The sequence below is a fragment of the Hirundo rustica genome, chromosome 1 (assembly GCF_015227805.2).
Source record: "Hirundo rustica isolate bHirRus1 chromosome 1, bHirRus1.pri.v3, whole genome shotgun sequence".
In the NCBI taxonomy this organism is placed as follows: Eukaryota; Metazoa; Chordata; class Aves; order Passeriformes; family Hirundinidae; genus Hirundo; species Hirundo rustica.
The window spans coordinates 97,972,833-97,987,787 of NC_053450.1; the positions used below are offsets into that span (position 1 = coordinate 97,972,833).

Genomic DNA, 14,955 nt, shown 5'->3' on the forward strand with positions numbered 1-14,955 from the left:
GATCAGCTTTTTAAAGTTTTATCTTTTTATGGCCATGGAGGGGTGTGCAGGATATAAATTTGTTCATTTTAGAAATCCCATTTTAGTGGAATAATGGCTAACTAAAAGCAATGAATAGTTTTATTTTTAAAAAAAATCAGTATTTTAGGTTTTAAGAAAAAGTGACGTTATCAATATACAGACATGTCACAACTGTTACTAGCTGATAATTAGACCATATAATTCATCTGTGACTTTGCAGTGAATTTTCTTTGGATATCTAACCTTTGCACAGCAGGATGTTGTTGGGCAGGGTAAAGAAGGATGACATGGAGACATACATGGATGATTACAATACAGCCTTGGAATAATACATGGCTGTTTACACTCTTCATCTATAAGACATTCTCCTTTATGACAGATTCTTTTACATTTGTGCATTCCACATTTTAACATTTGATTGCAGCGAAGTCCACAGGAAATATCAGTGAGATGACAAGGAATATTACTTCGCAGCTGAAAGAGGAAAGGAAGAAGATGACAACTAACAGTAAAAATTGTCATTGGAAATCTTAAAGTACTTTTACTGTTCACACCTTCATTTGGCTCTGTCCACATAAGAATCTTTATACTAAAAGATCTTAGGTCAAAGAATGAGTTTTGTTTTATAACATAGTCCAATACCACAGTCGGTTTGAATGCATATTGAATAAAAGATACATTTCTCCAATTTAATCACATTAAACTCCAACTCCAATAACATATTCCATTTTAAAGAAGACACAAAATTCTAAGCCTACAGTCCTAAAAAATTGTTTAGTATTCAAAAACATTAACAGTCCAGACTTACTTCATGCTTGCCCATACACCATTTCTGAGTGAGATAGGTACAGGGGGGGCATTTCTCCTCACTGTGACATGAATGGTACACTGCAGTCACAGAAATATAGAAGTTGTAACATTTTTATTAGCATACTTCAGTTGAATACATTAAAGAAGCCCCAGTAAAAACTATTAAACATGAGTGTGCATTTCAAAACTACACAGTTTATGGGAAGGGTGATGCATCATAAAAGAATAACGCGTTCTTTAAAAATTATGATGCCAAGTGTTTAGGTGAAGGTTCTCTGCACACTCTAAATTAAATAGCAGGTAATATTCTAACTTGTGAGTAGAGTTATACTCTCAGGCAGAATTTGTCAGAAACTGTTAGACTCATGCCATTTATTTTGTGATCAGCCAATGTAATTCCAAGGAACACAGAAAGTAACTGTTCACTAGATTATCCTACTGTTCCAATAGAGCACTTATCTCTGGAATACAGCATTTAATGTGTTGTGACTAATAAGAAAAAAGCGCCAGTGCATTTACCAGTGAGAAGTACCACTAGTAGCACTCAGCGGAAGTTTTTAGCTGGTTGGCTTTTAAATGTGGACCTTGGATATATAATTTCAAATAGAGCTATGTACACTTTTCTACATTTTGATTAAAAGGACCCCAAATAAAAAAACCAACCAAGCAAACAAACAAGCAAACAAAACCCCAAACCACACAACAAAAGCAAGCAACCAAAACCCCCAAACAAACAACAATAACAAAACCCCAAAAAACCCCAATCAAAACTGAATGGCTTGACTTACCTGGATGATCACAGTCATGTGGCCTGGTGCATGTTTTTTTACACTCTGGTGGCTGAGTGCCACAGGGAACAGGAGGGTAAATCACAGATTCACCACAATAACAAGTTAACTCGTCAAAACCTGAAAAAAAAAAATAGTCAAATATATCCTTAATGACTACATCTATTTGCATGTTTCCTCTATGAGAAATCTTTACATAACATGAAAATGTTTTACTCCAGCTTTGCTTTTTTAATATTAAGCACTAATTTGAAATTAGTGAATTTTTTAGCTTTCATGGCTCCTACAAGAAAACTAGAGTATGATGATTTGGCCAGGAATTATGCTTTGCTTATAGGGTGTTTTTTTCACATCAGTATTTTGAACCAGAGCAAGCAAAATGCTCATGGTAAGTTGAAAGCTTTGCTGTTCTACCTTTGACTTTAAAAAGGAGAGGTATCTCCTGAACTCCCTTCCAGAAGGCCCATCACTAAAATTTTGTCTTCCAAATTTCCTGATATCACTTTTTCAGACCAGTGTTTAGATTTTGTCATTTTGCCAAGCCCTGAATATATTACTGTAAAGATTCCAAAGAAATCTACCAAAAGACAGCAAGTCTTCTTTACGGTATTTATTATTACACAGATCCTCGAAGGTGTCTTATGAACCTTTGTCCAAATACTCCAAACCCAACTCTGTATGTTTTGGAAGTTCTCTGTCTCAGGCAGTATCCATTATATCCTGAGTGCGGTTTTTTTATCTTCCATGTTTGGGAAACAAGTTTTAAACTCTTATAAGATCCAAACCTCAGTGATATAGTAATAGTACTTACATACACCACCCCAATGAAAACACTGCACAAAAATTAATACAATTCACTGGTGTTTTTTTCCAGACTATAAAAAGCCTGGGAGACTGACTGGAATGCAAACTACAGTTCAAACAGATAAATGCTTAGAAAAACAGAATCCTAAGAAAACATTTGACATCATATAGAAGGAGATCTGAGAACAAAAAGAGAATATGATTGGTCTATGAATGAATAAAGAGGTAGTGGATTAGGGAAAATAACAGAAAATTATAGAGGAAGTAAGAGAAAAAAAGGGCAACGAAAATACAACCAACAATTCTAACCGAAGAGGAGTTGAGTGTGTTAAGGGAATTTCTGAATTCAGCATGTTCTCTAATTTTAACTCTAGAATCACAGGATTCTTCCTTCCTAGTCTACCAAAGCAAGACCTGTTGAACTCTAAACATCCAAATGTTCCTTCTGTCCCATTTCTGTAGATACTGATGGCTACTGATCAATATGCAGGTCCAGCCTAGGGCAGGACACATTCCAGAGAGACAAGATACGCAATACATACATGGCAGTAACATGATCAGATACAAAGAGTAACACAAAGTCAACTGAGTAACAATTCAAGTAAAGAAGAACACTAATAGCTAAGTCCTCTTCTTTTGCTTCAGTTCATCAGGACTGAAGCTTATTGGTGAAGTGTCACCCTCGTTTTTCTGAGTTTTTTAAAAGCCTTCTACTTGTTCATAAGATGGAGTCAGTTTCTTTAGTTTCTGCACAGTATTAGGAGCGGTATTTCACTTTTCTCACGAATGGGAACATAAACAAACCTTTTGTTTATGTTCCCTGTCCTTTGTTTACATATTTCTAACCTGAAAACAATGTAACTTGACAGCTGGTGTGGCCAGTGGGGGAAAATGTAATAACCCCAGAAGCCAATCCACAACCAGACCCACAAATGTATAAAAATATAAGATAATAAACAGGCTGCTCTCTCTCTCTCTCTTGGCCGGGTCTAGGTTTGAGGAGCAAACTGCACTGCAGACCACTTGTCTCAGTGTTATTGCTTTGCATGCTGTGATCACAGTGAAGACACACACACACACGCACACAATTCACTCCAAATTCACATGCACACCACATTAACGAATCACATGCTCTGTCTAATATCCACGCCTGGATGGACTCCTTTCCCAGGCACCGGCTGAAACCTTGTGTATTTCCAGAAGCAGACCCCCTCCTATTAGCTATTCAATACAGCTTTGAAGCAAGCTTGTTAGAAAATTGCACACAAACCCTCACCATCCATGTGCTGGCACCTGGATCATGGGGTCCTTATAACTTTAGATCACATTCTCCAGCTGTTCGCACACAGGATACATCAATCTGGTCTCTCAGGTGCTAGCATAAAGCCTATGTGGTTCACTGTGTCTTGGTTTTGAAAGACAGTTGTGATAGATGTCCTAAAGTTAATTCGTGTTAAGCAATATGATATGTAATTTCATTCACTGCAGAATGTAGTAATACACCACGTAAAATTGATCTACTTTAAGTTTGGTTTAAGGGCAGTAAACCTACAGGTGTGTATAGGGTTAACTGAGACAAAAACTGCACGGAGAGACACGAGGAATTCCTGCCGGGAATCGTTTTGGAAAGGCACAAAGGAACGGAAAAAGAAGATGGGTGCCCTGACGATGGAATGATTATATCAGATCGATATCTTATCTGTTCCGGCCCGGTGTTAACATTTCCAAGCCTTCTCCGGACACCGCAATCATGTCATTGCTCTGCTCTGAGAATCCATTCAACGGACCCCGGACACGAACATGAATATCTAATGAAGCCCACACGAAGCAAGAGTCTTACGGTCTCAGTCTGCTCTCAGCGAAGGACTGTATGAAAATCAGCGACAGTGGACTCAATTTGTGAACAGAATGGGTAACAGGCTAACAGAGTCGGTTACCGTGTTCACCCAGTGCTGAAATCCCGGGATTCGACACTGTACCTTTTAATTGTGGCTACCAGAGACTGGGTTTAAGTCTCAAAATAGAATTCTAAATTTTGATTTACTGAATTTGGCTTGTCGATTTATTACAATTTTGGTGACCGCGACGTGATGGTCTGATTGTGGGACCCTTGGACCTCTGTCTCTGGCCAGGAGGCGCCCTGCTGAGTTCAGTGGCCTGGCAGAGCCATGGGACCTTGTGGAACTGATCAAACCACATGACGAACTTAAGCAAAAAGCCACACTTAAAAGGGGGATAGGCAAGATCAGAGCTCTCAGGGAATTTGGGGAAGTCTGGGGTACAGGGCCTCCAAAGCCGCAGCGAAGACACAACTCGTAAAAATCTACATGCACGAAGAATCCACGCAAGAAAAGGATCGTAAGTATTGAGTGGTTGAGTGGGGGTGACCGAGAGTGTGAGACGTGATTTTATCACGAAGTGAGTGGGGACCCCAAGATCGCAGTTCCACTTCCCCGCAAGGGGTATGGTCAGTCGCGGGGGAAGCGAAAGTCACGGGAGTAAAAACGCACCTCACATGTAAAACCCCAAAACTCGGGGAGTTTGGGGAATCGGTCACAGGAAGGCTGGAAGGGAAGGGTACGTCCTCAGGAGTTCCGGGACAGATAAACCTTTCAGCCTAGGACCAGGGAAGGGTCCAGGGGAGAGAGAAAGCGGGAGAAAGAGAGCTCATAATCATCAGGGAAAACCACAAGCGGGATCGATCACCCTTAAGGGCTAGTAGCTGGTGACTCTATACAATGGGACAAAGGAAAAGTAAAACACAGGAGAAAGCCACAGGGAAATCCACAAAGGGAGTAGCTGGGGACATTCCAGAGACTCCACTTGAAAGTCCTTTGGGATCGATGTTAGAACATTGGGAGGGCTGCCCTACACAGAAAAAGAAATCTAAAGAAAAAAAGATACACTATTGCATGGAAATTTGGGGAGGAGTTGAAGTACAGGACCATGTAATATGGCCTGTCTTCGGGACATTTGAGAGGTGGATTTGTAATGCTTTAGTCAGCTACGTGAGAAAAGGAAAAAACAAGGAAGAATGCGAGTATGCTCAAATTTGGGAGGGGGCGGATACTAAACTTTTACCAGTGAGACTTAAGGGTCCCTCTGGAACCTCAGGCGATAAATGGGATCCTTTAGATAATTTGCCCCCCCCATATCTCCTGCCTCCACCACCACCTACACCAAACCCGGGAATCCCCCAACAACCCCCAGGGCCCAGGCTTCCCCCTGTACAAGGGATCCCCGCCCCTTCGCTGATTGCGTCAGTGCCGCCACCAGAGCTACAGCTTCCGCAGGCGGCAGCTCAGCCCCTGCCGTCTGGGCTCTCTCCCCAACTAGAACCCACGCCGGCTCCCCAGTTGTGCTGGCAGGGTGCCCAGCTTCCCAAACCCCAAACCTTGCTCCATGATTCCCCACCACTCGAATTAGATTTGACCCCATTTCTCAGCCTCGCTGTCCCGGCCCCACAGAACTCATTAGAAGTTAGATACACTCCACCCGCCAGGAGAACCAGGAGACAGTTAAAAAAGGTTAAACGAAGAGGAAAGTGAAAATGAAGGCGAAAGAAGTAACCTCTTCCCTCTGAAGGAGGTGCCCACGGCCCCAGGAATCATCAAATACATAAATGTTCCGATCAATACTAGTGATGTGAGAGCCTTTAAAAAGGAAATGGGAAAGCTTATGGATGACCCATTAGGGGTATCAGGTTGGATGAGTTTCTAGGAACTAGCATATACTCATATGAGGACCTCACTGCGATTTTAAGGTCGTTGTTTAATACCGAAGAGAGGGAAATGATAAGGCAAGCAGGAATGAGGGAGTGGGAACGCCAAAACCCACAAAGCACCCCTGGGGATCAAAAATGGCCAAGCCAGGATCCCCAGTAGAATGCTCAGACGAAGGTAGAAGAAGTATGATTGACATGAGGAATATAATAATTCAAGGCATCAGGGAGGTGGTACCCAGGGGACAAAACCTGAGCAAGGTATTTGGGGAATGCCAAGGGAAGGAGGAAACCCCTACTGAATGGTTAGAGAGATTAAGAAAGAGTCTTCAAGTGTACTCTGGAACAGACCCTGATTCTCCTGTCGGAGAAGTTTTATTAAAAACCCAATTTGTAGCAAAATCATGGGAGGATATATGGAAGAAATTGGAAAAAAATCGAGAGTTGGCAGGAGAAGGGGTTGCAAGAACTGCTGAGGGAAGCTCAAAAGGTATATATGAAGAGAGATGAGGAAAAACAGAAAATACAGGCGAAGGTATTGGCGGCAGCTGTTAAGGGAAGCCCAAAACCAGGAACGTCCCCAAGATCCAAGGAAAACACTAAAAAGGGCCCCCCCGAAGAAGCCAGTCTTTCCTCCAAAAAGGACCTCTGGTAATCAAGACGAGGGACCTGAATGCTTCTATTGTAAGAAGAGAGGCCACCTAAAGAGGGATTGTAAGAAAAGAATAAGGGATGAGAAAATATTCCAGGAAGATTAGGGACGTCAAGGGCTTTTTATTTTGGGGTCCATAACATCTAAAGAGCCCGTGGTAAAACTTAAAATAGGACCCGAGGGAAAGGCGATGGATTTCCTAGTAGACTCTGGGACCGAAAAAAGTACATTTAAACAATTGCCCCCAGGGTGCCAAATCAGTAAAGATTCTATGATAGTTATAGAGGCAAAGGGAGAACCTTTTAAGGTTCCTGTAGTAAAAAATGTAGAAATTGAATCTGAGAATAAAATTTGCTTGGGGGATATGTTATTAGTTGAGGAGGCAGATTATAATTTATTGGGCCGGGATCTAATGGTTGCATTAGGTATTGGTTTAATAGTTAGAGACTCCAAATTAGTGGTCAGCTTATATAAGTTGACCATCGAAGATGAGAACAAAATTAATCAGGAAGTATGGCATACAGGAAGGGAGGTGGGGAAACTGGACATAGAACCAATTTCAATTGAAATTGATAGACCAGAGGACCCCATAAGAGTGAAACAATACCCTATCTCCCTGGAAGGGAGATGGGGACTAAAGCCTATCATAGAAGATCTAATAACAAAAGGAATTTTGGAGCCATGTATGCCTAGACACAATACTCCTATCCTAGCAATAAGAAAAACAGATGGAAGTTATCGATTAGTGCAAGACTTGAGGGCGATTAATGAGAGAGCAAAAACCCGGTTCCCTGTAGTAGCCAATCCATACACTCTTTTGAACCGAGTCTCCCCAGAGGATGCATGGTACAGCGTGATAGATTTAAAAGATGCCTTCCGGACATGCCATTTAGCAGAAGGGAGCCAAGATTATTTTGCTTTCCAATGGGAGGACCCAGGCACTAATAGGAAACAACAGTTAAGATGGGCTTCCCTGCCCCAGGGATTTGTGGACTCCCCCAATTTGTTTAGACAAGCCCTAGAACAACTACTAAGCAAGTTTTCCCCTAAAAAAAGAACCAAAATCCTGCAATATGTAGATGATCTGTTAATTGCGGGATCAGAAGAGAAAAGGGTAAGGGATTGCACTATATCTTTGCTAAACTTTTTAGGAGAAAAGGGACTAAAGGTCTCCAAGTCAAAGCTTCAGTTCACAGAGCCTGAGGTAAAGTACCTAAGACACTGGATTATGAAAGGGAGAAAGAGATTAGACCCAGAGAGAGTGGCCGGCATAATAGAGCTACCTCCCCCGAGGAACAAAAGACAAGTGAGACAGCTACTGGGGCTCCTTGGATACTGCCGACAATGGATAGAAGGATATAGCGAAAAGGTGAAGTTTTTATATGAAAAACTAACCACAGACAAATTAAAATGGACTGAGCAAGATGAAAGGGAATTGAAGCAGTTAAGCCCTAATCGCAGCCCCTGTCCTAAGCCTCCCGAATGTAAACAAGAAATTCCAGTTGTTCATTGATGTTAGCAACCACACAGCCCATGGAGTCCTAACCCAAGATTGGGCAGGGGACAAAAAACCTGTAGGGTATATCTCAAAATTACTAGATCCAGTAAGTAGGGGATGGCCCACATGCTTACAGGCAATTATAGCTGTAGCCCTACTGGTGGAAGAAGCTAAGAAGATTACCTTTGGGGCCCCTTTAGTAGTCTATACCCCCGATAATGTAAGGACTATCTTACAGCAAAAAGCAGGTAAGTGGCTTACAGATGCTAGGCTTCTAAAATATGAAGCCATACTCATACATGCACCTGAATTAGAGTTAAAAACAACCACAGCCAAAAATCCAGCTGAGTTCCTTTTTGAGGAGGCATCAGAAAAGCCCACCCATAATTGTTCTGAACTAATAGAACTACAAACAAAAGTTAGGGCAGATCTAGAGGATGAAGAACTGGAAGAGGGGGAAAAATGGTTTGTGGATGGTTCCGCCCGAGTTTTAGAAGGAAAATCAGGTTATGCCATCATAGATGGAAAAACAGGTGGGGTAATCAAATCTGGCTCTCTAAGCGCATCCTGGTCAGCTCAAGCATGTGAACTACATGCAGTCCTGCAGGCTCTAAAAGGGCTAAAGAAAAAAACAGGGACCATTTACACAGATTCAAAATATGCTTTTGGGGTGGTACACACATTTGGAAAAATTTGGGAAGAAAGGGGATTAATTAACACTTGAGGAAAAAGTCTAGTACATGAAAATTTAATAAAACAAATCTTAGAGGCCATAAGAGAGCCAAAAGCCATCGCTGTAGTACATATGAAAGGGCATCAAGTGGGGATGCAGTTCAGAACTAGGGGAAACAACCTGGCAGATCAGAAAGTAAGAAAGGCAGCACTTCTTACCCTTAATGCCCCGGAAAATCCCAGAGGTGAACCCCAAGAATTTCCCCTTTGTCCCATTGAAAAAGAGATAGAGGAATTCAGGAAAATAGGGGGAACACTAGAGGATGGGAAGCGGAAAATACCTGATAGTCGGGAGTTAATACCAAAGGCCTATGCCAAAAAAATACTGAGAAGGTTGCACTTGCAGACCCACTGGGGAACACAGGCCCTGGCTAAACAATTTTTGAAATTCTTTGAGTGTAAAGGTATCTACGAATTAGCAAAACAGGAGGTCCAGGGATGTATTATATGCCAAAACATAAATAAATCTAGAACCAGGCAAGCCTTACAGGGAGGACGTTCTTTAGCCTACCACCCCTTTGGGAGGATCCAAGTGGATTTCACCGAGTTACCGAAAATTAGGAGGCATAAATACGTGTTAGTATTAGTGGATCAATTAACCCACCGGGTAGAAGCATTCCCCGGTCCTCGAGCTACCGCCCAAGTAGCAACTAAGAAACTACTAGAGGAAATAATACCTAAGTATGGGATTCCAGACTCCATAGATTCAGACCAAGGGACACACTTCACTTCCAATATCATAAAACATTTAGCTAATGCCCTAGGAATTTGATGGGAATACCATACGCCCTAGCACCCCCAAAGCTCAGGACAGGTAGAGCGGATGAATCAAACATTAAAAGCTCAAATATCAAAACTTATGCTGGAAACCAAGATGTCATAGGTGAAGTGCCTCCCCTTGGCACTTCTAAACATCAGGACTCAACCTCACTCAGGATCCGGGCTATCCCCTTTTGAGATACTATATGGAATGCCGTACGAGCATAGAATGCCAGTGGGACATCCTCGAGTTGAGGACTGCCAAATACAATCTTATCTTGTTTCAATTAATAAAAATTTACAGGAACTTCGAAAACGTGGATTAGTGTCACAAAGCACACCCCTGGGATTTGCCATCCACAAGATCCAACCGGGTGACAAAGTGTTAATCAAGATGTGGAAAGAAGCACCGCTGACTCCTCACTGGGAGGGACCCTTCTTTGTCCTCCTGACCACTGACACCACAGTAAGAACTGCAGAAAAAGGTTGGACACACTCATCTCAGGTAAAGAAGGTTGAGCCACAAGACAACCTTCTGCAGTGGAAAATCACCTCTTCACCAGGGGACTTGAAGCTGAAGATTCACCGACAGACTCGATGACCAGCGACCACTTCATAAGTTGTATCCAAGCAGGGTGCACCTGCTATCCTTTTGTTCATTTTAAGTGTGCTCATTGTAAAAAGATTTGGGTAGCCCATTGTAACAGGGGAACCAAGCCTTGGAGCCTGTGTGAGAATTGCTTAAAAGAGGAGAAGAAGCTCACAGACCGTTTCCTAGACGTTGCCACTGCAGCAGGTATATTAGAATTGGACTCCCCGGAGTGGTTCCATTTATTCGTAAACGGGTTGACAGGAAATCTAAATAAAAGGGCTGAACCTCTGGTAATTGAGTGTAGGAGGACAGTTAAAGTACCTTGTATAGTGGACCAGATAAAATTGGCCAAGTCGGGACAGTACAAAAGGCGATATGCTCAAAAGACTAACCATGGAAGCCCAGAAGAATACCCTTGCTGCCAAGAAGATGGTTTACCTCGCCGCCGGTGGCAACCCGGTGGGCAGTGGCAAAGGCAGAGGGGTACACCTAAGGGCAATCCTGGTGATCCTGAGTCTAGCCATGTACCTCACGAATGGCCTCCCCAACCCTAAGGGACAAATGGGGCAAGAAAAAGAGTGCCTAAAAGAGACAGACTCAGCAAGAGCCGACCTGGGGCCAAGACAGAGCTTTCCGGGTACATTTTAACTGTCCAGAAATCCGAAAAAGGGGACTTTGCACCCACAATGGAAGTTGGTTTAAAGTATGTGAATTAAAAGAAAAAACAATATACCATAACCCAGTGGCAATGTCTAGAAAAAGGAGAGAGCTAAGTAGTCCACCCATAATTCCTATATGTGAACAATGTAATAAAACTGTGTAGGTTAGAGGTAAGAAAGAATCCACCTTTGTAGCATATTTGCAGGTAAACAAGCTGTGCTACGATCAGAATAAACTAAGAACGTGCACCCTGAACAGAAAACCTATTGAGTGGGACAGAATACAAAACTTCAGACAGCTTCTTTGAACAGCAGGCCCATCATTCTAGATTTATTAAGTGAGAATGATGAAAGGGTCTGCTTAAAATTAGAAAGGACCTTCTGTTTTTCTAAAAATGAGGAGGAGATGGATCCAGAAAGCAAGATACAGAGAGTAGCTCAGGAATTAAAAAGGCAGGAACTGGAGGCAAAAAGAAAAAAGATGGAGCAAGAAAGGATGAGGCCACTCAGTGAACAGTATGAACAATTAGAAAAACAATCTAGTGATTGGAGCTTGCCAGCCTCTAGCAAAAACCTTTTTGTAGACCTAGTGCAAGAAATTGCCACAGAATTGGGGCTGTCAAATTGCTGGATTTTTAGAGGACTAAAGTCAGCTGAAAGATGGCCCTAGAAAGGGGAGAGTTTAGCACCAGAACAACTTCTAAAATGGGATAACCAAATAATCAAAACAATGTCAAGACCCGAAGGGTGGACCTTAGACAAACGAATAATAGGGACCACTTGCATTAGTAGGGAAGGGAACACATACACTGACATAGTGAGATATACCCCTTGTTTATCCACATTAGCTGTCAACTCTAACAATAAAACCAAAATTTGGCAACCTGAACCACCTGCTAGATATTAGAGCAGGGAAAAAGAGAAAGGGTGTAACTGGGTAAGCGAGATTGACCTATGTTAGAATGAATTAACAAGAGCCAACCCATACCAGTCACTAACAAATTTTAAAGGATTCTGGGAATAGCCAGAAAGTACCAAAATTAGGTGGAAAGCCCCAAGTAGAATATACTGGATCTGTGGGAAAAAAGGCCTATAGCGAACTGCCTCGCAAATGGAAAGGATCATGTACCCTGGGGATGATCAGACCCTCCTTTTTCACACTACCCCGATCAGATAGTAACCTGTTAGGCACTCCATTACATGAGACCCTCAGCAGAAAAAAAAGAGAAACAAAATGCAGGGGGAAGCCAGAAATGGGGTAATGAGGAATGGCCCGCAGAACGTATAATAGAATACTACAGTCCTGCAACCTGGGCCCAGGATGGGAGTTGGGGCTACAGAACTCCAGTCTATTTACTCAACAGACTAATCAGATTGCAGGCCGTAGTAGAAATAGTGTCAAATCACACCTCAGATGCTTTGGAACTGCTGGCACAGCAGCACTCACAGATGAGGGCTTTTGTGTATCAGAACAGGATCGCTCTAGACTACCTGTTAGCAGAAGAAGGAGGAGCGTGTGGAAAGTTCAACGAGTCTGAGTGTTGCATTGAAATAAACGATTACGGGGAAACTATTAGGGGATTAGCAGCCAAGATAAAGAAGGAAAAACAGCTCATGTACCTGTTCAAAAATAGAATTCAATCCTCCAGGCCTCCTGGTGGGATCAATTGTTTGGGACAGGGGCTTGGTGGAAGAAAGTAGGGTTTTTCATTTTATGTTCAGTGGCTGGGTTTATCTTTTTGCCATGCTTGATACCTTGTTTCATCCGACTCATTCATACAGTAGTTCAAGGGATGCAAATTGCATCATTGCCAACAGATCCTGAATTGGCTTCAGGGGGTCTTAACAGAAACAATACAGTACCAAAAATCATTAAATTGAACAAAAAAAAGAGCAGAGCGGCTGAAGTACTAGCGAAGTTTGAAGCTCAGGTACAAAGAGGAGATAAAGAAAAAACATATTGGGGTGAATATGAAGAAGAGTAGAAACACAGTAGGAGTAATGTAAACACTTTTCGTGCCTGGTGAATGGTTAGTTAAGAAGCTTTTTTTAATCAAAAAGAAAAAAAAGGCAATAACCGGAACACAAATTAAATATGTTTATATAGAAGGGGAGGGATTGTGATATATGTCCTAAAGTTAATTCGTGTTAAGCAATATGATATGTAATTTCATTCACTGCAGAATGTAATAATACACCATGTAAAACTGATCTACTTTAAGTTTGGTTTAAGGGCAGTAAACCTACAGGTGCGTATAGGGTTAACTGAGACGAAAACTGCACGGAGAGACACAAGGAATTCCTGCCAGGAATCATTTTGGAAAGGCACAAAGGAACGGAAAAAGGAGATGGGTGCCCTGACGATGGAATGATTATATCAGATCGATATCTTATCTGTTCCGGCCCGGTGTTAACATTTCCAAGCCTTCTCTGGACGCCGCAATCATGTCATTGTTCTGCTCTCAGAATCCATTCAACAGACCCCGGACACGAACATGAATATCTAATGAAGCCCACACGAAGCAAGAGTCTTACGGTCTCAGTCTGCTCTCAGCGAAGGACTGTATGAAAATCAGCGACAGTGGACTCAATTTGTGAACAGAATGGGTAACAGGCTAACAGAGTCGGTTACCGTGTTCACCCAGTGCCAAAATCCCGGGATTCGACACTGTCCCTTTTAATTGTAGCTACCAGAGACTAGGTTTAAGTCTCAAAATAAAATTCTAAATTTTGATTTACTGAATTTGGCTTGGTGATTTATTACACAGTTGTCTGCCAAGGAAAGCTAGAGCCTCCCTTGGAATGGAGAATATAAACTCCCTTCCCTCCAAATTATTATAATTTTGCAATTAGGGGCTTTCAGGCAAAGATATGGGAACAGGAATAAGAGATCTTTACTATGAATATTTTAAAAAAGAAAAAAAAAATACAAATGCAGTAGTATTAAAAAAACAAGCAAGGAAGCAAACAAAGATCCTGGAAAAAGCCCTGACAGAGTCAGGGATACAACCTGGCACCTTGTTGGTCAGGGTGTTAGAGGCAGTCCAAATAAATCCTCCTGGAGTAACAGATGTGGTTCTGTGAAGTAGAGATGGTCCTGTACAAAGTCCAGTAATGGTGAGATGGGTCAAGTCTTCCTCCGGGATCCAGTGGAAAAACTGGATGCCTTGTGTTCTTCAGTCTCAGCTTTTATCTAGCTAGGAACAGCTAGCTTCTCCCCCACTGGGTGGAGCATCTCACAATGGGATGATGGAATGTATCATGTCATTGGTGGCCCCTAATGGCCCATTATCGGAACATGTCCCCCTGGAGGACAGAGGGGTGGTGAAAGAGATAAGAAACAGTGCCCCACCTGGTTTTAATGGCTGGGCCATTATCAGAAGGCATCCACCACCCCCCTCCCTCCTGGGGTTACAAGAAAAGGATAAAACATCTCCCAAAAAACAGCTTTCAACAGATGAAATAGACTACATTTTTAGGTTACATAATCCAAGACACTCTCACCACCAAGTCCAGTCCTGGGAAATCTACCATCCTCCGCTTGTGTGCCCAGGAATTCTAAGCTCACCTCCTCCTGCCCTACTGGGCCAGCCCTGTCCTGCTGCTGCTGCTTCTTTAGCGCTGCTTTGAGATTTTTTGCTACTCTGTGGCCCGCACTCCCCCTGCTTTGCTAGGACATCCCTGCCATTCCAGCTATCACCAGTGAAGCTTCTGATATATCTCATCCACCAGCCTGGGATTTTCCACCATTCCAGCTTGGTGCTCTCAGAGTTCTGCAGGGACAAGATAAGACTGCCCCAGGCTTTGTGAAACAAAGCCCCTTGAGGTTCCTGGTTCTGTTTATTATTAATGGTGTAGTTGTTGTTTATTTGCCTAGTTATACATACTAGTAAAGAACTGTTATTTCTATCCCCATACC

At 42.4% G+C, this 14,955-nt stretch overlaps 1 protein-coding gene across 5 annotated transcripts in view; it reads right to left on the minus strand.

Annotated features, from left to right (window-relative positions):
- Positions 1 to 14,955, minus strand: part of NFX1 (nuclear transcription factor, X-box binding 1) — a 95,334-nt gene that overhangs the window by 29,933 nt on the left and 50,446 nt on the right. For all 5 annotated transcript variants that reach the window (XR_009208450.1, XM_058423181.1, XM_040086142.1 and 2 more), the window contains exons 14-16: positions 1,620 to 1,739; positions 830 to 909; positions 265 to 495 (exon numbers count right to left, since the gene is read on the minus strand). Coding sequence is in view for 4 of the 5 variants with exons in the window: in XM_058423181.1 (XP_058279164.1) it covers positions 265 to 495; positions 830 to 909; positions 1,620 to 1,739 (431 nt within the window). In the remaining variant the exon portion in view is untranslated. The remainder of the gene's footprint in view (positions 1 to 264; positions 496 to 829; positions 910 to 1,619; positions 1,740 to 14,955) is intronic.